General features: G+C 41.8%; 1 protein-coding gene across 1 annotated transcript in view; it reads right to left on the bottom strand.

Moving 5' to 3' along the window:
* The window catches only part of col4a3 (collagen, type IV, alpha 3), a 33058-nt gene that overhangs the window by 6397 nt on the left and 1228 nt on the right, over positions 1-25433 (bottom strand). Inside the window, 42 exon segments of the mRNA XM_065960747.1 lie at positions 463-593; positions 2122-2307; positions 2379-2426; positions 2560-2661; positions 2804-2884; positions 3363-3489; positions 4070-4209; positions 4728-4817; positions 5000-5098; positions 5197-5331; positions 5452-5541; positions 6015-6182; positions 6304-6417; positions 6541-6691; positions 7294-7388; positions 7469-7573; positions 7848-7940; positions 8676-8844; positions 9315-9503; positions 9782-9852; positions 10539-10634; positions 10999-11091; positions 12002-12166; positions 12622-12657; positions 12754-12835; positions 14705-14746; positions 14836-14889; positions 16107-16151; positions 16270-16332; positions 16426-16470; positions 16552-16626; positions 16756-16803; positions 17579-17614; positions 17718-17780; positions 17861-17935; positions 18302-18328; positions 18700-18753; positions 18834-18896; positions 19195-19239; positions 19383-19427; positions 20156-20245; positions 22289-22345. Of these exon segments, the coding sequence (XP_065816819.1) occupies positions 463-593; positions 2122-2307; positions 2379-2426; positions 2560-2661; positions 2804-2884; positions 3363-3489; positions 4070-4209; positions 4728-4817; positions 5000-5098; positions 5197-5331; positions 5452-5541; positions 6015-6182; positions 6304-6417; positions 6541-6691; positions 7294-7388; positions 7469-7573; positions 7848-7940; positions 8676-8844; positions 9315-9503; positions 9782-9852; positions 10539-10634; positions 10999-11091; positions 12002-12166; positions 12622-12657; positions 12754-12835; positions 14705-14746; positions 14836-14889; positions 16107-16151; positions 16270-16332; positions 16426-16470; positions 16552-16626; positions 16756-16803; positions 17579-17614; positions 17718-17780; positions 17861-17935; positions 18302-18328; positions 18700-18753; positions 18834-18896; positions 19195-19239; positions 19383-19427; positions 20156-20245; positions 22289-22345 (3783 nt within the window).

Genomic DNA, 25433 nt, shown 5'->3' with positions numbered 1-25433 from the left:
GATCAAAGTAAGTCTGCTAACACAGTCCACTGACAGGCTCAGGGTTTTATTCTGAGTGTACAGTAACAGAAATGATTCCTACAGAAGACATTTTTGAATGAGTTACTTTACCAGAGATTCAATTTGAAACCAGAAATAGCAGCCAATGGGCTCCTTTTACTTACACATTTTAACACATCAGATATGGGAGTTGCTGGTCTACTGTTACCTTTGATAGGTTCCTTTGTTTGTGGGATTGAGTGTTACACAAATACTGTGCAGGAACTAGCCAACTGAACACCAACAAACAACATTAAGGATGCTGATGATTATCTCACTGATAAAGGGTATTACAAACCTTGAAGTCAAAATTATTTCATAAAAAGGGTACTTTAAGTTTTAAAGTCGATGATAAAGTTGATACTGGGAGCATAAAGAGTCAGTAAAATTTAAGGGTATATAATAATTATGTGATGTACTGACCTGCCTGCCTTGTTGCCCAGGTTCACCAAGACAACCAGGTGGTCCTGAGTTTCCTGTTGCTCCTTTGTTTCCCTTCTCTCCTTTAAAACCAGGACCTGGAGGACCTGGAGGACCTCGGCAGCCATTTGAACCTACAGACAGAAATTTGATTATTGCAGTAGCAAGTAGCAGTGTTCTTGTCACAACATACCCTTTTAAAGAAGAAGAAGATTTACTTTATTTATCCCAGCAAGGGGAAATTCTGCTTTTGCACTCTGTTAATGAATCATGCAACACACACATTGAAATAAAACGGCTGAAATACACACATGCACAAACAGGATCCTATGGACATGCATTAATGGAGATATGTCAGAGTGGGGGAGCTGCCTTGCTCAAGGGCACCTCAGCAGTGCTCAGGAAGTGATCTGGCACCTCTCCAGCTACCAGACCAACTTCCACCTTTTGGTCTTGCACCAGTACTTGAACCCAACCCAAGTCCATACAGACAGCTACTACCAACCCTAAATGAATAAATACAACACAAAACAATAAATACAAGGATCAGAACTTATTTTACTGTCTCTGTATGCAGATGATATTGAGTTATTGTTATCAGACTTATTTTGGTTAGAAGAGACCAGAACTACAACGCAACAAGCACAACTAACACTTAACGGGGAATACCATTAGGTCAGTTAACATGGGGGCTTCTTGAGTTCCAATCGAGGATAAGTTTCTTCCCCAGATGGACCTTGTAGGGAGCCTATTAACTGTCCTTCATCCCCCCAGTTTGGCTAACCCATGTCAGGCCTCCATATAGAAATGGACTACAAAATTGTCAGGGCCCCAGTTTGGTAGCATTTGGAACCACATTTTAGCTGTGCTGACTGGGAGCATTTTCCCCCTTAGCCTTGACCAAGTGAACTAGACTGCAGATGTGAAAGAGACCTCAAGGTCTACAAGCTTAATGTTGAGAACAGATTTCAGCCAAAGTCTTAGATACAGCCTGCACATGCGATTGCGACTCCTCAAGTCTTTCAGATACCCAGGCGACCCAGCAGAAGCCAACCAAATCCTCAGGGAGGTCTCCGCCGCCTTCTCTGACACTGCTTTAAAGATCAATCCAAAAGGAAAAACGAGGGGTTTTCAGGTAGAAGAGGTGAAACGTCTGCAAGACTTTTAACCAAGTGCAGTTGCCTTTTGAATAAAGCCTTGAACTGTAATGGCCTTGATGACTGAGAACGTCAGACATCTCTGACAATACCCTACCAGCTCCCAATGGATTCCTGTTTGTCTTGCCAGCCTGCTCGATGATCCTCTAAACTGAAACTTGGGCGAATCCTTTTAGGTTTCTGACAGTGAGAGCTCATCAGCTGCTTCACTTACTGTTTTTTTTTTTAAAGTCATATGATTCCTTGGTGGTTGGAGGTGCCAACAGGGAACCAAAGTCCCGGACACATTAAAAAGTTGACCTGCCAGTGGCACAGTGTAAAACGTCAGAGGATCACTAAAGTCACTAAGATTTATACCAAAGTGGAACATTTATTTCTGTACTGTGTTTAAAAACAACCCAGATTAAAAATGTTAGCCCTTGCAGGACACCTCTTAGATCAGGGATAGAGTAAAGCACATGAGATCAGGATTTTCTTTACCCTGTAAACTCAATGGTCTCGTTACCTTTGGGTCCTTCTTCTCCTGGGAATCCATTTTCTCCTTTGGCTCCTTCAATGCAAATTCCCTCCTTGCCAGGACAACCAGGTGGACCAGGGGGTCCAGGAGGACCAGTACAACCTGGATGTCCACCAAGACCAGAGGGACCAGGAGGCCCACAGGGGCCAGGTGGACCCTGTTCCCCTGCACACCCTGGGAGACCAGAAGAAATGTGTTTCATTTATCATTCTTTAGGTATGAAATTTTAACAACTGAGGACTCACCAGGTGGACCTTTCCTTCCCTCCCGGCCCTGGGGCCCGTTCCCAGGAGCTGTTGAAAATAATCAGGAGAGGAACAGCCCAGAACCAGGCTTGGTTATGAACAAAAAAAACAGTTCACAGCAAAACTGTTCAGACATGCCACTGTCAAACCAGATCCAGTATAATCCAGTCGGGTCTCTTACCTCCCATGGCTCCTTTTTCTCCAGGAGGTCCAGGTATCCCGTCCTGTCCCTGGTTTCCTCTGAGACCAGCTGGACCAGGATCTCCAGGAGGCCCCTTGTTTCCTGAAAATGAAGATGATAACCAACAGTAAGGACAGTTAGCGGACAGTGTATAAATCTTGTTGTAAGCAGACGGACATCACTGAACACCAGATAAAAACTCAGGGCTGTTGTTGAAGAATCGGATACAACTGAGTTTATGTACCTGTGAGGCCTGTGGGTCCCGGAGGGCCATTTTTTCCAGAAGGTCCATCACAGCTCTTTTCACCAGAAGGCCCTGGAGGACCTGAGACAGACAAACAGACAGACAAACAGACAGACAGACAGACAGACAGACAGACAGACAGACAGACAGACAGGTTAAGAGAGCTGTCATGTACAGTAGTGTGTGGATGCTCAGAATATCTCTGGTGACTCTTCACCCTCAAAACTCTAAAGCCCCATTCGGCATCGCAGAGCTGCTGTGAGTTTTAGCTCAGCGTTGAACACAAACATATTGTTACGGCCCTTTTTGGATCTTTTTCAGAGACAAAGTTGTAAAAGCAACTGTCAACTATCCTCTGTGCAGGAAAAATGCAAACTGACACAGTAAGCGGTGCGTTATTTGAGGAGTAGACTGATATGTTCAGTCTGTGTATATCGTGTAAACATTAACAGCACCTCTAGCTTTAGTTCAAACTTTTGATTGTCCAATGTTTTTTTATCACAGTATAGACCGCTGGCTCTAAAATAGCAGACAAATGAAGAGAAACTTTGAATCAGACCTCTGCATCCTGGGGGTCCTTTCTCTCCTTTAGGACCGCAGGGACCACATTCTCCCGGGGTACCAGGGACTCCCAAGTCCCCTGGGGTCCCCTTTGTACCTTGAGGACCAGGACACCCTGCATTCCCCTGAGAATGAAAATGCAAGCAAATGAAGCTAGCTTTAGAGAGGCTTTACATCTTTATCACAATCCAAAGAAAATACAGGATACAAAAAAATAATTATCAAAATGTAAATCCTTTTTTGAATAGTTTTCTTCAACCGTTTTAAGCCTACTGCTTATTGAAAGAAAGTCTAAAGTAATAGGAAAGATGATGAATAATGGCAACATAAACCAGAACATCATCTGCATACAGTGATAACAGTATATGTGTTAAAGCACTGTAACATCAATTTAATAAGAGTTATCCTTAGATATTGGCACCCTTCCCTATCACATGCTCTATCTTGGATTGTTTATAACAGGTGGGTATGTAGTGATACCACCAGCACAACATTAAACAGATGCACCTGATACCTTGAACATTATATATCTGTTTTACAGTTTATGATTTATTTTTAAGTAATCTCCCTCCTTAACCTGTTTAGGCATTCTTCAGTGCCGTAACCTGTATAATACTGCTTTATTAACCTGGTCAGTGAGCATTAAACTAGTGTTGACAAGGGGCTATGGTGAGTAATATTTGTGTCTCTAAGTACATGTGATACCTTCTCTCCTAGAAATCCTTTGGATCCTGGTCCAGGTGGGCTTGGTTCTCCTTTAGGGCCTTTTGATCCTCCTGGTCCTGGTATTCCATTTAAACCAGCTGATCCACACAGTCCTGTAGAGCCTTTCTCACCTTTGTAGCCTGGACAGAAACACCTATAGAATCATCTATTTGATAACTTTAGAAATTAAGACAAATGCATCTAAATAAATTCCCTATGAAATCGTTCGTTTTTGTGCTGAGACTGTACAAACATACTCTATACTGTAAGCAGAGGTCGTATAATGTAACTTCATTAATCGTTCATCCATTAACAAAGTTAATCAGTTAATACTGTTAATGAACTGATGTTAACATTAACTGGTATTAACAACCAAAACATTTGGTAATGTCAATAGATTCGACTTCTAAAGAGACCACGATGGCTCAGAAAACGCCAAATTACAAATCAGGTGAAGCAGCATTTCACAATAAAAGCACCTGGGGCAGAGACAGGCAATTTAGTTTGTTATGTAATAAGCTCTAAAGTACAGGAGGGGCTGTGCTCTTGCTCAAGAAGTCTGCAACCCAGCTTACACTGTAAGCTGTAACAAACGGACACGTCCAAAGCTCTGTCTATAAGCCTTTTTCAAATGTCTGAAGTGACCCAGTGACATTACCTGGAATCCCCATAACGCCTTGGTTACCGTTGAGTTCTAAAGGACCAGAAGGTCCGTTCTGTCCTTTACTCCCGGGTTCTCCTGTAGGTCCTGTCAGACACAAGCAAACATCGATCATATACTGATTAAATGAAATGATGTTGCCAAAAAAGACTTGTTAGTTGAAAAACATCTCAGCACTCATGTCAGATGTCCCTTTCAGGTTCTCAGTCTGACACTTGAAGATTAGATTCTACATCCAAAACAACCAGATTCAGGTCAGTTCTGCTCACCCTGTGGCCCGGGGTTTCCAGATCTACCGTCGCTGCTATCTGGGCCCTGGGGACCTATGGGGCCCCTCTCTCCCTTCAAACCAGTGAAACCTTGGGGCCCTGAGGGTGAGACAATAGAAGTATAAATGACATCAGAGCAGAACATAGAACCGTGAGGAACATTTTGGAAAACCTCAGCTGAGGGTCAGTACTAGTACCAGGATCTCCTGGGTCTCCAGGGTCTCCGTACACTGCCACAGATGTTTGGATTCCTTTTAGTCCTGGTGCTCCTGGGTCTCCTTGAATCCCAACAGGCCCCTGAGAACCATTAACCCCATCAACACCATCATCACCTGATAGACAAACAGGCCACAGACTGTTAGAGAACTGATTGGCTGGGTCCCTTAATGATTGATTGATTGATTGATTGATTGATTGATTGATTGATTGATTGATTGATTGATTGATGAAACCTTTCTGTCCAAGTTGACCGGTCTCTCCGGGTTTTCCATCCTCCCCTGGACTCCCAGGCGCTGCTGGAGGACCCATGTCCCCTCTGATACCTACAACACACACATATGGATCTTACTTAACTTGTGAGCAAAATACATTGACTTATTCACATGTTGGGTTGATTATAACTCTACTCTGTGATGGACAAACCGGTTCACATTCTTGAAGATGTTAGCATGCTAACACTGACTAACTGGCTGTAAACACTGAGTACAACTGATGCTGAGGGGAATTCCATTTGGTGTGTGGGTATTTGGCCATAAAGCAAAGTAATGGACACTGCTGCGACCAGGCCTTGTGTTCTAAAACAAAGAAGACATAGGCCTGGGCTCTTGGGCCTGCTGTATAGTTAGAAGCCTGATTTGAGTATGACTTTCAGGGGGAGGGAAAGCACAAAGAACTGGTAAGACTGCAAAGCCTTAGTGTCCCAACATGCCAGCATTTGGAAAGATTAAAATGAAGAAACGTTTTAGAAATATGGACACATAAAGCAGGAAGAGCAGGTGTGGCCACGCCTCCTTACCTGGACTTCCTGGCTCCCCATTGGCCCCACTCAAGCCCTTCAGTCCAACTTCTCCTACTAGCCCTTTATCTCCATTAAACCCTGGGGCCCCATATGGCCCTTGAGACCCAATGGCTCCAATGCCTGGCAGCCCAGGGTCGCCCTTCAAACCCTTTGGGCCATGGTTCCCTGAAGACAGAATGCAGTGAGACTCAGAGAAGCCAGGGGTCTGACTTGTACATTTTACACTCTACTGGTGACTCCCAGAGCATGTTGGGAACTCTACTGTCAGCAGCTCTAAGGTTGGTACCTGTGAATCCAATGACACCCATTGATCCGCGCTCTCCTTCAGGACCAGTAGCTCCAGGTAAACACACTCCAACAGGACCGACAGGACCGGTAATACCATCCAGACCTCTATGACCTGAAAGACACATATATTTAGTTTCTGTGTTTACATTCTCTGTTCTTGATCATTTGGCAGACAGGACTTTACCCCCCCCCCCCCCCCACAAGAAACATTACAGCAGGTTCGTAAATGGGTTACCTTTTGGTCCTGGAGGTCCATCTTGTCCTGGAGCTCCTGGAGCCCCATCTGACCCTTGAAGTCCAGAGTCTCCTTGTGGCCCCACTGAGCCATCTTCTCCTTGGGGGCCTGAGCGACCCTGCTGACCTGGAAAACCAATCCCCCTGTCCCCCTGTGAGCAGAAACCACCATGAAGATTGTAAACCACCAAAACTTAAGAAGACCATTTCATCTAAACTGGACTACTGTCCTTGACTTTGAAGCATTGATGCTGTTTGACATCCGTGCCAAAGCCTGAAGCAGAACTGCAGAGCGTGCTAGAAATGCCTCGGCCATTGAGGCACATACATTGAAGAGTTAATCGACCCTAACCACATTATCGAGGTGTGTTACTCCAACTTCAAGAAATTCAAATTAGTACAAATTCAGTCATACTGACATGTATTATAAGTATTTTAAAAGTCCAATGTAAGTCGCACTAACACAATGAATCCACCTTTTCTAACATCAAATAAACATACTGAGAGTTCATGGCAACATCAAACTGACCTGCCTGTATCAACAGACCAAACCAGCTACAGAACAGGAACCAGACTGACAGCTGGGGGATCCGATTCATAGAGACAGGAACTTGTTAGTCTGTGTCTTAATAAATGTTAATGTACAATCACCTTAGTTTGGGAAAGAAAAAAATGTCTTTGAGTTCTGGTCCATATTTCTGGACTCAAACTTTCTTTATTTGAAGGACTATCTTGCTCTATAAGTCTACATTACCTTGGAGCCCGGCATCCCTGGCGGGCCTGATGGCCCTGCTCGTCCCTTGATACCAAAACTTGGTAAACCTGGGCCTCCTGGAACACCTTTGTTTCCTGATCCAGACAAAAAAAATATTGCTATTTATGATGATTCTTTTCATTGTAACCCTCTAAACACTGTTCAGAGACCTGACCTTTGACCCCTGGGAAGCCTGGAGGCCCCTGGACTGAAAATCCTTTATCTCCCTTTTCTCCCTTTGGACCGGCAAATCCTGGAACACCTGGAGGTCCTGTCACACCTGAGACCAGCAGAGACAACAGGTGAGTCAGCAGGTAAACATGCAGGTGTCCTGTTGAACATTTTGTTGGAGCCGGATTTGGTGGATTTGTTTCCCATTAATGTTGAAGACTCTTGTGCTGCTGTTTTTAACTGTAAATGTTTTTTTAGGAGTTTTGTACAGGTGTGAAAGCCCAATAAGTGAATTCTTAACCTTCTATTTAATTTAATTTGAGTAACATTTCTGTTTTAAACAGTAAAAGTAAAAAATAAAAAGTCACATAAAGCTGTCTCACCTTCAGGGCCGGGGTTTCCTGGTAGACCTTTCTCTCCTTCTGGTCCTGGATTTCCCGGATAGGTCTGGATTTCACCTGGAGAACCTTTGTCTCCTGAAGAGACAGACAGACAGACAGAGAGACAGACAGACAGACAGACAGAGAGACAGACAGACAGACAGACAGACAGACAGACAGACAGACAAACAGACAGACAGACAGACAGACAGAGAGACAGAGAGACAGACAGACAGACAGACAGACAAACAGACAGACAGACAGACAGACAGACAGACAGACAGAGAGACAGAGAGACAGAGAGACAGACAGACAGACAAACAGACAGACAGACAGAGAGACAGAGAGACAGACAGACAGACAGACAGACAGACAGACAGACAGACAGACAGACAGACAGAGAGACAGACAGACAGACAGACAGACAGACAGAGAGACAGACAGACAGACAGACAGACAGAGAGACAGACAGACAGACAGAGAGACAGACAGACAGACAGACAGACAGACAGACAGACAGACAGAGAGACAGACAGACAGACAGACAGACAGACAGACAGACAGACAGACAGACAGACAGACAGACAGACAGACAGACAGACAGAGAGACAGAGAGACAGAGAGACAGACAGACAGACAGACAGACAGACACATACACAGACACACACACAGACAGACAGACAGACAGATTAATCTAGAGACATGTGTACTGCTCCTTTTTAATTTTCTTTGACCTTTAAAAATTGGTCTCTAGCCATTGAGGAGTGACTTCCTGCTCTGGGACACTTGATAGACTTGAATCTTACCAACCTGCAGTCCTGACTATCTTACCTGGTTTTCCAGGATCTCCTCGGGGTCCCAGGACTCCAACATTGCCTTTAGGTCCTGGAGGTCCTGGAGCCCCTATCCCAGGTGGTCCTGGAGGTCCCATCTGTCCTAACAGTCCTCTGGAACCAGTTTCGCCTAATGGGCCCCTCTCACCTTTTTCCCCCAGAGGTCCCTGAAGGCAGCACCAGAGAGAAACAACAGAACATCATCTACGTATGCTTAAACTCGTTATGGATCTTTTCTGTCGCTTTAGATCACAGATTGTGTATATCTAGTGGACTGAGTCTGTAATGTCCAGCAGGGGGAGAATCCACTCAAGTCTGATTCTATAGAAGTCTATGATAAAGGGGAAAACTTGTCAGTTGATTTATTCCCTGAGTAAACACTTAATGAGTGCATGGACTCAATCTCTAGTTTCAAGTCTTAATTACATCATGAACGTTCATTCAAATATGGATGGTGCTAGTATTAGCTATCAACACAGCCTTTGCTCTCCTCTCAAGCGACGCCCTCTTCATATGATCACTTCTGTCTCAAAAACAAGATGGCAGCAGCAATAGGATTATATAAATCCACAACACAAAAAAAGCCCCTCTTGACTGGTGACAGACGGCCCCTTTGGATGTTGTATCTGATACTCACAGGGTTTCCTCTCTCTCCCAGAACACCTTTTGGTCCTGTTGCTCCTGGAACTCCATCAGCCCCCTCAAAACCTGGTGGTCCTGGTTGCCCAGGATCCCCATCCTCACCCTTCTGCCCAACCCTCCACATGACTGCAGGGTCACCGATAGGTCCTGTAGAGCCCTGGACGCCAGGGCTACCGAAGGTGCCCTGAGGAAAAAACAATCATTTGTTAACAATATTTAAGAGAAGATCAAACTGAAGCATAATCTGAATTTTTGAGTTGTACTTCTACTCATCCTCAATCCCGGCAGTATTAATAATCTCTCAATGAGACAACATTGAAACAGAATAATGCTGTGCTATAGATACTGGGATATAGTAGACAGGTAAGGAGTGCAGAGAGGGCAGAAGTCATTCAGCCTCATCGAAGCTTTAGAACCAAACACAACATCTGCATCAGAGAAACATTCATGAAGTGAGCTGACCTGTGAACCAGGTGGTCCTCCAATACCTCTGAACCCTTTGTTACCTTTGGGTCCAAGGAAACCAGCTGAGCCTGGACACAGAATGACATCACAGAGGCAGACAAGTGAGTTTTTGTTAAACTGGACCTGACTGTAGATCAGATATCTTAGAATTAAGATGGCATGTTGACTGAGACATGTCCCAATGTCTTATATCGAAAAGCTCTAGAGTTATGAGTTTTTATTATTCTTTTATGATTTTTGAGATTTACAGCAGCGGATAAGTCTCATTCATAATCTGTGAATGAAAGAAAGAAGAAGTTAAGGATAGTTTAAGGAACTTTGGCTTCAAGAGGAAAACAGAATGGTTGGCAGGTGCAAAGAATGATTATGAGTTGACTTGGAAGATATGTAAGAAAGCTTTTAAACTCAAGACAGTAGGAATCAGCCACTGAGTTCCACATGAAATCTGTGAAGTGGTGCAAAATGTTAATCATTTATCTTTGTTTGGATCCTAAAGAATATTAAATTGTGAGCAGCAAACAGGGTGCAGTAACCCTGTTACAAATCATCTTACTTTACTAAATTTTTTCAAATCCCTGATTATCGTTAGACTGTCTCCTTTACTTTGAAACAACTTGAAGAAAATACATGACTATGACTTTATAACAGAACTTCATGATTGAGAGTAAGTCTGTCATCTAGCTGTCACGCTGTCGATCCAGGAATCAATGCCTCAGACAAACAGAAAATAAATCTGATCAGGTGCCATTCTTACCTGGCAGTCCGTCTTCCCCTGGCTCTCCTGGTCTACCTGGAGGTGCAGGAGGGCCTGGTAAAGGAGAGCAGATATAGCACAGGTCCCCCTTCTCACCTGAAAAACACGAATGAATCAATTATTATATAGAACACCACAATGTGTCGTAATGTATCGTATCGTTTTGTTTTGTTTCGTTATCTACATATATTTATACAATATGAGGACGCTTTGGCTCCTCACAGGCATGTTTATTCCAAGAGCAACTTCTGGACACAAAGCAATGCAAATGAGCCTGACAGAGGCATTGTGTTCTTTCTTAATAATCTCATTCCAAACTTTAATTGGAAATCTGCAGTTTTCAACCCTCAGGGAGGTTACGATCTTGGTCAGAGTGTAGATTCATGACATCGCTGTGCTTCTGTATCATTAAATTCTTGTCATTTAACATCTTAATAATCCATTTCTCTTGCACACTCACCCGTCTGCCCTTCATCCCCTCTGATTCCAGGGAATCCCGTCAGGCCTTTCAGACCTTTAGCCCCGGGAGGACCAACATCTCCCGGCAGGAAATCTGATCGAAGACGAGAGTGAAATCAGACAGAGTTGGATGTGTTGTTAGATAGTTGGCAGCCTCTGCTCCACCCATTGCAGTCTTTATACTATGCTATGCTTATCAAATGATAATTTAGAGCTGTAGTCACTGTGAGCATACTTAGCTCAGATATTTGTGACAAAACAGGTTAAAACTTGTCACATACTTTAAAAAATTTCTTCAGATTAATTCAGTTAAAACTGGTGTTAAATAGTGTTTGCAAATTTTTTTACATATTTGTATGAAATTTGTCGTTTACATGTGTCGTAGATATGTATTGAGTGAAGTGAATGTGGCTATATGTAGCACACAGGCCAATGGTTAGCTTTCTCCCAAACTTCCTCTTACATTCCAGTTGATGTTCAATATGATTTCTGGAATTATTTGTGAGGGCTTCACTTTTAATCTTCAAATACTTTTTTTTTTTTTAAAGATAAGGGACCCCAGGATGCTTCCCTGAGGGACTCCACAACTATTAAAAGAAGCAGAACAGAAGGCCTGTTCAGTTTCTGGCTTATACATTTTTTCTTCTTCTGGTTATCATTAGTTTATATTTTCCTCAATTTTGTAAATTATTTATTGAATTTTCCAACATTGCTCAGAATACAGACTCAATAGCAAGTTAAACTCTTTCTTTCAGGCTAGTGTAAGAATTCTGTTTGATGTAGCCATTTTTAAAGCACTAATTTTTCCCGAAACCTTTTTATCTCCTGCAAAAAATGTACTCTTTCGCTTTATTTATCACTCTGAGGAAACATTGAGTGTTTGGAAAGAAGAGTGTCGAACAGACCAGAAACTTTTAAACTTCTACAACCTTGATAACAGATCCTCCTGAGAAACAAAAAGGCCTGAACAGGGGCCATTTAACACACATGAGGTAGAACATCACCTGGTATTCCAGGTTCTCCAGGTTCTCCATCAACTCCAGGACCTCCCGGGACACCATCCTGTCCTGGGGGCCCTATGGTGAAGGGCCCTGGCTGTCCTTGATCTCCTTTTGTTCCAGTTGAGCCTGGTGGCCCCTGGGGACCCGGTGGACCAGTGGGAGCCAGGCCTCAAGAGAAGAAGAGCATTCTTTTTTAAAAGTTGGTTGTAATTGGTATACACAGTATATCATCTAGGTAACAACATCAGAGGTTTAGAATTACAATCTAAGTCTGTCAGATACGAAAACAAGAACTTTTAGTGGACACATTAGTCCAAACATGTTTGTAGCCATCATTCTTTAGACCAAAATTGGAGTGAACCTGTACAACTAAAATGACAAGCGTCCAACTACTACTCCTTGAAGCAAGTGCATAGGAGATATAACTTTAGCTTGACTAGAGAAAATCCTGAACACTTCTCTTACACAGCATTACTACTTATTGGAAAGTAACACAATGTTTTGGTCTTTCTGAACCCTTTGATAAGTGTGTTAACAAAGGGTCCAGAGGGACTGAAATGTTGTTTTATTCCAATGAATGGTGCCATTATCTGATCATTAGCGCTTGACAGTTGGGAATGTACCTGTCTCGCCCTGCAGTCCTGGAAACCCAATGAGTCCTAAAAGAGGACAAGAACAGAAGCTGGTTAGTTAAACAAGTTAAAAATAATTAAAATATGAATGCCTTTAACTCCTCATGTTGGTGTGTATCCAACCTTGTTGCCCGGGGAATCCTGGGGGTCCAAGAGATCCCGGTGCTCCAGACTGGCCCTTCTGAAATCTGTAACTCCAGACTGTCTGATAAAAAAACAAAAAACAAAAGACATATTTTACATAAATACTGAAAGTGTTACATTGTTTTAAAACTGACAGACAGTATGGAGGACTAAAAGTGCCAAAATTAAATATATAAATATATAATTAATTAAATCATTAAATGTGCCATCAATTATTTAATATTGGAAATAAATCAACAAATATATAAATAAATATATAATTATTTAATTAATTAAATGCATGTGTTATTAAATAATTAAATAATTATTTAAATGTGTCATTAATTATTTAAAATTGGTAATATATAAATAAATAAATAAATAATTTATGAAATACATAAATAATTAAATAAATGTTTAAATAATTATTTAAAATGTTCATTCATTCTATGTAAAAACACATAGAACACATGGCAGTTTCCCGCCAAACAAACAAACAAACATGGCAGCAATCACAGAGGATCTGCATGAGCTGGTAGCCCACACCGGACATGATGCTCTAGAACGGCAGTGGTTATGTCAAAAGCTGGGCGCCCTGCTCCGTGTGTGTGTTGCGGCCCAGTACGGGAGAAGCGCTGGAGAACTTCTTCTAAGTTTGCAAACACTCTTCGGTCAATATCTTGGTCAGAGAGAGCGGAAATAACTCCAAGAACTTCAATAAATCCCTCTGCTTTGCTAGCCACATGTTCAGGGTCCGAAATTCCAGCATCAACATTCTCTGCCAGGTCTAAAATATCTGTTATCAACTCACAGGAGAGCTCATGCAGATCCTCTGTGATTGCTGCCATGTTTGTTTGTTTGTTTGTTTGTTTGGCGGGAAACCGCCTAGTCTGGCAACCCTGCAGACCAAAGCAATGGTTTGTGACTCGATCAGCGTTAATCCCGCCCACTGAGTTTAATGGGAGAGGATGACAGATAAAATTATTTCATGATGCACTGCTGGAGCAGGAAACATGAAATAATTAAATAAATAGTGGAATGAATAGATGTGTTTTTACACAGAATGAATGAACATTTTAAATAATTATTTAAACATTTATTTAATTATTTATGTATTTCATAAATTATTTATTTATTTATATATTACCAATTTTAAATAATTAATGACACATTTAAATAATTATTTAATTATTTAATAACACATGAATTTAATTAATTAATTAATTAATTAATTAATTAATGATATCTTTATTTATATATTTGTTGATTTATTTCCAATATTAAATAATTGATGACACATTTATTGATTTAATTAATTATATATTTATATATTTCATTTTGGCACTTTTAGTCCTCCATAGTCAACAAGCCAACAGGATAAATCAGGATATTTATTTTTTCTGCCTGGGGTGTAAACCACAGTGTCATCATCGTAGAGAAGAGTGAATTATATGCTGCGAGGTAGCTTCTTGGTTACAATGCAGAAATCTCCTCATCATGCATTTTTTCTAAAAGGTGGGGATCCACTGTTTGCAATAAAGTCTGATTGTCTAGAAGCCTTTAATAAAATGTTCCTAATTGTGAGTTGGTTTATTCCCTCAGTAAAAATGTTCCTCATGCGTTTATGGTATCAATCTTTTGTTTCAAGGGTTCTTCCATACAGCATGATCATACATGATCATGATGATCCCATTTAGAGTCAAAGAGACCAGAAAGCAGGGGAGGAGTTAGGGCGGGGCTACCTGTGACTGACAAGACCCTTCAACAGTGACCTGAAATATGTCCATGGCTCAGCCTTCAGAGGAGCTAGCTGCAGTTTTTGCTTGTTTTTTCACCATATAAATCTCTTACCGGGATGGGTTTTTTTGTTTACTTTTCCCAAACTGGCTCTTATTTTGGCGAAACTGGCAATCCTTCCTGCCAGTCAAATAACATTTTGCTTCAGACTCACCTCTCCTGGAAGACCTGGGAAACCACGATCACCTGTCTCCCCCTAAAAAACATGCATTCAAAACAAATTATGACACAGCACTGAGTGTAATACTGCAGTAAAAATTCATTTTTACCTCACATTGTACTCACCCTGGCTCCTTCAATACCTGGAGGGCCAAGGTACCCACGATCCCCTGGGTCTCCCTGCAGACACACACAGCCCAGAATCAGTGATCACAAGTCTTTACAACTTATGGTGATGTGGTTTAACCTGGGAGCTCTGGCAAAATCATGTTATCAACTAACGGTTCGCACTGATGTTTGCACTTTGTTGGTCTGTTAAACAATAAAAACAAAGTCTTGAGTGATGTGGAGGTTTTAGTTTAGGAACATGCTTTAGTTTTTATTTTGGTTCTGTTGTATGTGTTACTAACTGAGCAGCAGCCTCTGGTATTCAAAAATAAAACCAGTGTTTAAGTGCAAAAACTGCAGTTTCTTGAGTGTCCACTTGAGGCTAGCTTCAAACGCCCCAGGTTACCATGCATATTTAAGGGTGTGGCTGACAGATGGGCTCATGGTCCCTGTTTGTCAGGAGGCTAAAGGCCCACCTCAGCTTCAGCTCTTTGTCTGTCACTAGTTTGACCTAAAAGTTAGGATGTGTCCAAAACCACATACTGACGTTCTGCCTGCTACATACTCAAACATTGTACACTGCCTTCTAAGCTGACAGCTAGCATGCTGTTAGCAACAAACTAAATTATAGGTCACGTGATGTATTTCCGGTTGGAGCTACAATGGATAAGCTAGCATCAAGCTAGTGTGAGCATTGGCCCGTAAATAGAATTCAACAAAATATGAGTTCATAGCTTAAACAACTATGTTGTCATTTCAACATTATTTGACATCATAACAAAACATATAACAGTATAGTTATTTTCAGTTGTATGCTGCTCATTGGCTGGCTGGCGAGTTTCGCCAATGGTTAGTCTGAGAGTCGCAATGCATTTCGGGGTGGTTTAGTATGACCAGTGAGAAACTATTTCATACTTAACTCCTAACCCTAAAAATCTGTCCAATATAGTCTACATTTAGGTATTTCTCACATACACAAAATTGCATACCATGATTTTAGAACATACTAGAGACTCAACGGGATGTCTTATTTAGTATGAATGTTATTAAAGTATGCAGTTTTGGAAACAGCTTCAGATAGCAAGTCCAATACAGGCTTCAATTTCTGCTTCAGAGACCAATGGGTGACATTAGTGAGACTATGTCCATGTTTTATGCAGTCTACTGTGCTGACATCATGTGACTAGCCAGGAACAGGTACACTGTTTAGATCCTGCTTTAGGTCATCCATTGAATTAAGCACATTTATAAGCCAGTTTTATTTAAGCACTGCTAATTTAGCATGTTACCGGTAATCCAAGCTCTCCAATGACTCCATTCTTCCCAGGTTTACCCTGAAACACAAAACAACACGTCAGACAAGGACCTGGGCAAAATCAAAACCACCTGATAACAATAAAATGACGACTTTCAGATTCTTCTTATAGATCCGTTCTATTGCAGTTTTCTTACAAGTGTGCCCGGATCTCCTCGCTCGCCCTTCTGTCCTTTGTCCCCCAGTTTCCCCGACACACCCTGCAGAAGAAATCAAACACTCACTTTGATGATACGGAGTCAGTCCAAACAATAATTTTTGAGATCTTTTGTGTCAGACAAGTTTTGACTTACAAGAAGTCCACGACAGCCTTTCTGTCCGACTTCCCCTGGTTCTCCCTGAAATATGACATCACCAATCACCAACAGAAGTCAAACTGGTAGACAGACAAACGGACGGACATACAAACATGGACAGACCTTCAGCTCTGTGGGTCCCTCTATATACAGCTTGATTCCTTTGGGTCCAGGGATCCCAGTTGGTCCGCGGTGTCCCTGGAAACCAAACAAATCTGATGATAGTGATGATGATGATGATGATGAAGGTGATGGTGTTACAGGGGTTAGAAACATTTACGTTCCTGTTATATATATTAGAATTGAAATCCAGATCAGTGAGCTCACCCTCTGCCCGCGGGGACCAGGTATCACTGGACTGGGACCCTCCTGACCCTGAAACCAAAACATAGAATCATCAGGACCAAATACACAGACTGAGGTCACATGACCTACAAATATCTGAAGGTTTCCTGTTGTGACTATTTAAGGGCATTTTAGTGATTTGTACATTAAAGTGTCTCTTTAGAGATTGACAATCCTGCAGATGTGATTGATTATTACAACGAGTCGTTAAGTGATGTGAGCACGATATTTACTGGAGCAACTTATGGAAGCGTCACAACAGGAAACTTTCTTGTGCAGAGATAACACGATCCTGTGCAAACAAGATAGCTTTGGCAAGATTATAATTTGTTAACAAAAGATAGGGACTTATGAAAGTAAGTTATTAACTTGTACAAGCCACACACAGACTTGGGTCACAGGATACTTATCTGCATTGACAAGAAAGATCGTAACTCCTAAAAATGAAGTTGTTAACTTGGAGGGTAAGACAATAGATTCTGCATGCAGGATAGTGACTTGTGAAAATAAGTTATCACCTTGAAGCAAGTATGATATTAAGTAAATCAAGAATCTCTACAAGACATGAACTTGTGTAAAAAACATCACATCTGGACACAGTGGTTCTGTTTTATTTTTTGGAAGGAAAGTGTGTTTTAGGTCGGTGTTCATGATTTTCATCTGGGTTTGTCTGATGGATTTTTACAAGAATATTTGAGGAATCAGGGTGAAATGATGATGAGCGTTAAAATTTACAAAAACATGTGGAAAACAAACTGTTAATTAGCTAATTAACTATTTTCAGATCAGCCTGTGACTCACTGACCTTCTCTCCAGGAAGACCCGGCAACCCGGAACGTCCCTGAATGAAAAAGAAAACAAAACTGTTTATTATAGTAGATTGAACCATTTTATATTCCGTAAACTTGTAAACAAAGTTGAACAGTTTCAGATCTGAGGCGTACAGGAAGTCCAGCAGATCCAGGTGGTCCTAGCAGACCTGGTACACCTGGATTTCCACTCAGCCCCTGCAGCACAAACAGCCAATCAGAATACAATCAGAAATCTAACAATACATTTATAACCTTTTACAAATAAATGTACTTACATTTTTTCCATCTGGTCCCTGCGGTCCTTGTGCTCCCTTGATTTCCCCAGTTGTTGGGAAGGTGTAGGTGTGTCCCTGAAAACAGAAACAGAGAAAGACACGCTCAACAAGCGTCAGAAATAAACACTGTGGGGCAACGTTTAAAGAAGCAGATGCGTTTTAGATGAGGAGTGAAGTTTCTCTCTTATTTTCACAATCACCCCTCTTGAAGGGTCTGAAATGTTCCTCTGGGGTTCCCTGATAGACCATGGTTTTATTAAGGGGACCATGTTTTCCTATTAGCATGATTTGAGTCCAGCTGCTGTGTAATATCCTACATAAAAACAATGTCACATATGTCAAATAAATTACTTTATGCATAAATGATGTCTAAAAAACAGTAAAAAGAATTCCAGATTCCAGGTTTTTAAAGACAGTTTGTGCTCAGGTGTGTCCTCTTACCTTTGTGCCTCGCAGTCCAGGTCGTCCCTAAATCACAACGACAGAATAATCTTTATTACTCAAATAATTGTATTATTTTTTCACTTATAATATTAAATCATGGAAGAGTTAGGGGTAGGGTTATGTTTGGGTTAACACGGGTATACTCAAAAATACAAAGAGATGATTGCTAGTTTATACACCATAAAAAAAGGATAACTGAAAAATCAATAAATGAAAGAGAAAAAACAATATCACATGAGAGGGAGCGATGCTGAATAGTTAGTTTTCACTTGTCAGAGCTTATTAACTAGCTAGCATAACTGCCTTCTGCAGTGATTACATGTTTTTCACTGAAACACTGTCAGTTAAATAGAAAGTCTCCATAGCGTTCAATCAAAGAAGAAGGTAGGACTTACCGGGAGGCCGACAGATCCAGGATCCCCGGAGTACCCTGGGTAACCAACATCCCCCTTTAAGACAACAATCAGTGCATCAGCCATTGTTCAACTATTTACTTTCTGAACCATCCTCAGTGGAACATAAGATCTACCTTTGTCCCGTTGCATCCTGGGAGTCCTGGTCGGCCGATGGGTCCTTCATGTCCAGGGAGTCCCTGATGAAACAGAAATGCTGGTTTCACTTTAAACAAAGCTTTAAAACAGTTATAAATCAGTCCAATACTAATCCTTTCAGTCTCTTCCAGCCCATGAGGGAGGCACACCTCTCTTCAGTAAACCTTATCACCTCTTATATCAAATGTTTTATGGAGTTTCACCCATTTTAAAACAGTCCTGTCCTGATCGTGGCACTTAGAACACGACTACTAAATTATCATTATTAAACATTTTTTTCTCTGTGCACATTCTCTTTGCATCTGAACGTCCTCTGATTCAAATGTTCATGGTTCTTACAGGCAGTCCTGGATATCCTGGGAAACCTGGTTTTCCTGAAAGACCCTAGAAAATAAAAGAGAGTCTATAATCGGCAGTAGATTTCATTGATGAATTCATGTGCTTTAAGTCGATATATGAATCTGTAAGGCCAACGTTTGCAGAATTGAGTCTCTGTTGTTGCTGTAGTTTTGTTAGATCAGTCTTACTCGTGAACCTTTCAGTCCTGGACTCCCTCCAGCTCCTGGATCGCCCTGACAATGAAAGACAATCAATTTCAAATCTCAAAAATTCTCCATTTGCTGATATGTGTGTTAATTATTTTCAGCTGACAGTTCAGCCGGAAGAATTGACTCCACAGACCAGAGGCTGAGAGCCGTAGTAAAGATCACACAGCGCCCTCTTCAGGCTGATGGAGGGTAAAGGTTATGGCTGTGGGTTCTAAATCAAAATCTTTCCACATGAAACAGGAAACATTTTCTTCTTTGTTTCGTGTCTTTACAGCAGCAGTTAGCATCGGCCTGCTGTCTCCTAACAGATTCATTCAGAAGATCTCTGTATCTGAATTCTTCTAATGTCATCATTTAATCAGGTAAGATCTAAAGACACCAGATCCTCTCAATTCCATTTGTCCAGAGAAATAAAAAAAACTGATGTTTCACTACGAACAGAGCGCAGCAGCTAACGGCTAACAAAGCTGTGCATCACGTTCTCCCTCGATCTGCTCCATCTCGAGGTCTGATTCTCAAAGAATAGAGCTCTGATGAAGCTCAGACACAAACACAAAAAGTGTCTTCAATTTCAAATATTCACAGGCTTCTAAACTATTTAAAGATAATCCAAGAAATGACATCACTGTCAGATAAAAAAATATCTCTGTAAGTATGTGTGGTGTGTTTTGTTGGTGGAATTTTAAGATCGATACAAACCAAACATTTGAATAATAAAAACATGTGTGTTGTGTTCAGTTTGAGGTTTTTACCTTTTCTCCATTTAAGCCCTGGTTGCCCTCGTTTCCAGGGTAACCAATCACCCCAGGAAGCCCATCGTATCCGAGGTAACCCGGTTCACCCTGCAGAAGATAAAAAAACGCAGGAGGGTCTCACGACATGTAAGACAGATCAGATCACCTGGTGTCCACACAGCGACAGGACGCTCAGGTGATGTCTGGTGCACAAACATCCTGGCTGTGGTCCAGGTGCATTCAGGCTCCAGAGCGAAAAACAGGGACGTTTCATGTTCAGCAGAGAGGAACCGGCCTTTATTCTGCTGCTGAAAACAACTGAGATCACAGAGTTCATACCTGGGTGGTCTCAGGCAGCACACCTGAGATACATCACACAAAGATTTCAGACTCCACTGCAGCTCAACTCAAATGTTTTGATTTTCAAACACACTTTTTGTTGTGCCATTTTTCTCCTCTCCGTTTCATTGGTGTCTGCGTTTGACATTTTCCAACTCTTCATCGTTTTTGCTGTCGACATTAACGGTGTGCGCACTTTACATGAAACACACAAAAATAAATATTGTTATTAACTGTCTAGTTTCTAGTTGAGAATATTAAGGACTTATTAGACTTTGTACACCGAGTCAGTAAAACTTTTATAAACCCCAATAAGAAACAAAGACCCCAAAATCCTACTTTAGATCTGAGTCGACTCTCCTGATTCCCCCTCGAGTCACACTAAATATCCTGCCCAGCATCATCAGTCTCGTCAACACGACCAGCAGAATCAATCGCCTGTTAATGGTTGTCTGCAGTGATAGCAGGTCACCACTGGAGGGCAGCAGACTGAGGAGTGTTTCTGTCCTGACACCGTCCACCCTTCATCACTCAGATGATGGAGGCACAGTTGATTCAAATATTTTTCAAGGTAGGACAGGTCGTAGATCCTAAAATACTGAGCCATTAAAAAAACACCTTGTTGAATGTCATTCAGGTGCTCAACACTCAAGACTTTACCCAGGAGGAAGAAAAACATCCACTGACGGGTGCCTTAAAACAGCTGCAAAGGATACTGAGAAAAAAAGAAAAAAAAACACCAAAGAGTACCTAAAGACAGAAAACATAACACAGCTTTCTCAAACAGACACCAAGAGGTTACTAAAAACAGAGACTAAAGGGTACTCCATTACAAAACCATTAAAGAGTATGTCTAGGCACCTAGACAAAGACTTACACGTTTCCTTATAGAGCCATTAAAGGTTTAACCTAAAACAAACATTTAAGGGTACCCTAAGTGTACCCTAAAACAAAGACTTAAAGACAACTTCAAACAGACAATAAATGTTGAGCTGTAAGAGACACTAAAACATTTATCAAAAACTGACTATCTCAGAAAGAACCTGAAGTGTTCCTTTAAACAAAACTAAGGGTAACTTAAAGGTCACATATTCAAACTCCTCTTCTCCATGTTCCTCTAACTCTAACATGTGTCTCTAGTCTGTCTACAAACCCCCCAATGATGAGAAAAGTCCATCCTCTCTGTCTTCTGCCTGCTCCACTTTTCAGAAAATGTGTGCTCAAACAGGCCGTTTGGAGATGTTCCCTTCATGACATCACAAAGGGCAGTAGCCCCTCCCCCAGGTGGGTGACACTCCCACAGCTAGGTGTTTGTTCTGCCCTCTGAGTCTGCCTTCTCACCGTAAACAATAGGACATGGAGCGAGAAAGACCGAGTACACCCAAGCCCTTCCAGAGAGGGGGCGTGGTCAGACACAGCTCATTTACATATTTAAAGGTACAGACACAGAAAAAGTCTGTTCTGAGCAGGGCTGAAATAGAGGGGTTTATAGACATGATCAAATACAGGATCAGAGTGGATTTAGAACAAGAACTGAACTGAAAGCATACCAAAAGTTCCATAAAAAAGTGAAAAGCGACTCCACGCTGCGAGGGAAATGTGTGAAAGAACAACTCAGAAAGACTTTTTCAGGAAATTCTCAGGAGTGGAAGTGTAAAAACGGCTTAAATTAAACACTGAAAAGGCTCTGACTTGTGATTTTAATAAAGACAATAAGAAAAGACAACACCTGTATTTAACACGGCTGACAGCGATCTGCACCTGGAGTCAGCCCCCGTGTGTCTCATCTGTCACATGTTGAGTTGTGCTCACCTTTTGGCCTTTGACGCCGTCACAGTGACAGAGAGACTTCCCGCTGCAGTGACAGACCTGCAGAGTGAGGGGACAAGACAACAGGAGTTTGATTTATTTAAGCAAACCTAACAGTTCAGGTTGTCCAAACTTTTGATACCAGGACACTTTTTTATGATATGACATGATTACAGATGTTGAAAACTCCATTATTTAATGATGAAATGTCTTAAAAAGTTCCAAAGCTTTATAAAATGTCTAACATAACGTGTCTATTTCACAGGTCAAGTGTGTAATGTACGGAGCACCCAAAGGGCCTGTGAGGTTCAGATCAGGCTGAACCCAGCGTCAGACTCAGACTGCGGCGTGTTTCTTCATGATGTCTTTATCTGGCTGACATTTTTCCTTAGGTTTAAACCCAAACACCTTGATGTATCCTGCAGGTGTAACAGTCCATCCTGTGTGATAACCTGAACCTGCAGACACTCAGAATCACAGACAGCCCGATGAAGGTCTGATGTCGCCTTATCTTCATTCCTGTCTCACATCCCACAGGACGCCTGATGCCCTGACACGTCTCGCAGCAGGGCATGTTGGGTAATGTTCTACATTTCGTTCACAGTCAGGTTCAGCTGTTTCACACCGACCTGCAGAGTCTGACCCAAACATCCGATTATTTTCATGTCTCAGGTTCAGACAGCATCTTTGATCCTTATGACCTGACGTTAGAGGACGTCTCTGTGACGTCCAAAATAAAAACTAGGAAGATGCAGAACATTTACTTTGATCCCCATAGAGCCCTGTGTTTAAATGTCCAACTTTACAGCTGCAGTTCCTCCAGTGTCCACTAGAGTCTGTCTCCTGCAACACACCTGTTTACATTATATTAAGGCTTAAAAGGATGTAGGATTAGGGGGCATGGTCTCTTTGAGTGACAGGTGGGAACTGCTAGCTGTCTGCTAGGTGTCACCTCAGCTCATTTGGTCACTGACCTTTAACCTTTTGAGATACAAAAATGTTTACTTCATCCTTGGAAAAAACAACTTAGCAACGACCCAGAAGGGAAACTGAGGCTGTAAAAGTAAAACTGTAAATATGGACTTGAGCTTGTTTAGTTATTTTCTCGTCTTCTGACTACTCAAAGCTCTTTTATGCAGCGGGATCGAACCCCCAACCTTCTGTACCACTGATCCACAGCCGTCCACAAAGGTCAACTCAAGGTCACTGTGTCCCTTTTTTATTTTTACTGACTTTTTATTATTTTAAAGCTTCATTAGAGGTGAAATGATTTCTTTGAACTTTTTGTCCATCACTGTTTAGCGGCTTCAGTCACAGGGACGATGACTTTTCTTTTATCTGCAGCTCAGCAGATCAGATATGAGTGTCTGTGTGTGTGTGTGTGTGTGTGTGTGTGTGTGTGTGTGTGTGTGTGTGTGTGTGTGTGTGTGTGTGTGTGTGTGTGTGTGTGTGTGTGTGTGTGTGTGTGTGTGTGTGTGCATTTAGGTCAGTAATAACATCAGATCAGGACAAAAGGCCGAAACCGAAAACAGACAAACTAAAACAACAGACCAGAGACCAGACTGTCTGACTGACTGCACACACCTACACACACACACACACACACACACACACACACACACACACACACCTACACACACACACACAGAGATGGACACACGGACAGGTTTTATTTCCTGTCTGACATTCTTATTACATTCTTTTATTTCCGCAGAAAAAAACAGTCAGAACTGTTGGGCTCGACGTGCTGATCAAACAGACGACCATCCACCAACAGCTGCTGACGACGACGACACTGAGCGCCCGAACACTTTCAGCGTCTCACTCTCAGGTGAGATCCACGACAACAGGCCTACAAACACGTACAAACTAAAAAATAAAAGAGAGAAACAAACTGATCTTCAGACGGAGACGAACAATCGAAAGCAGCGTGCTTTATCTTTGTGAGATGCAAAAACACTCCTGCGATTACTGTTTATTACCACCGGGGGGCGTGACAAAGAGAGGGTACCTTTAATATTCTAACTTTAAGACCCTTTACACAACACCAAAAAACTCCAGAGCTTAAGGCAACAGCACAGGAACACTGGCTGGAAACTAAACACGCTAACAGACAAGCTAACTAGCATCAGTGCTAGCCCAGTTAGCCTTAAAGGTCAACGTGACGCCTCATGAATGGCGATTCAACTTTTCCAACATCAATGGTCACGACTTCCTTAAAGGTTTTATATGTGATGTTTTGATCCAGCAGATGTCGCCCTTGAGCACCAACATGAAACCAAAACAACTCGCGCTGCATTGCTGTGTTAGCATGCTAATGCTAGCGATCTTTATTCTGCTGGTATCTTCACACTGCATGTAAATTTACCTGAAATGAGCGTGATCTAGAAACACAGTTAAGCAGTGAGTACAGTATGTTATTCTTCTTTTCTCTAGTCCCTCAATTAAACAACTTTTATACACGAGGGGAGGAGTCAGCCGGCCGTCCTGGCGATGTAAACAAAGTGAAGATAGGACTCTGAAAACTCTGAGAACATCACAGACAGTGGGACTTGGGTGTTACACCCATTGTAGACAGTCATGACTCACAGAGTTATTTTCAGAGGATAAACTTGATTTCTACATTTAAGTGTGAAGACTTTAACGTCTCTGGTTGTAGTCATCAGAGTCTCTTAAATCTGGCTTACAGACGTGGGTGATGCAGCGCACATACACAGTACCTGGACGGCCACGTTGCCGTAGGCCTTTATTCGCTCACCATTTTTCTTTTAAAACCTTTTAAGATTGTAACACAGAGAGAAAAACGTAATAGACAATATCAGAACAACTGAAGAGCTAATGGTCAAGTGGCCAACCTTCGGTTTGGAAAAAATGAAGGAAAGTGAAGAAATGCAAAAATCCTGCAGTTCCTGGAGTGTCCACTAGAGGCTGGCTGCAGAAGCACAGGAAGTCACATACACACCCATTCTGAAAAGCCTGTTTTTACAGCAGAGATGAACATGTTTACAGCCTGGTTCAAAAAACCAAATAGGTGTGATTAGCTCATGTCTGGATGGACACACACTGTACGGGGGGTGAATGTTTTGATGACTCATCAGTTTTGATTTGATGAAGGATAAGAGTTGTATCTGATCCGACTGATTGGCGA

The sequence above is a fragment of the Labrus bergylta genome, chromosome 11, assembly GCF_963930695.1.
Source record: "Labrus bergylta chromosome 11, fLabBer1.1, whole genome shotgun sequence".
Classification (NCBI taxonomy): domain Eukaryota; kingdom Metazoa; phylum Chordata; class Actinopteri; order Labriformes; family Labridae; genus Labrus; species Labrus bergylta.
The sequence above is the reverse complement of the archived record's forward strand: the minus strand, read 5'-3'. Positions and strand labels throughout refer to the sequence as shown.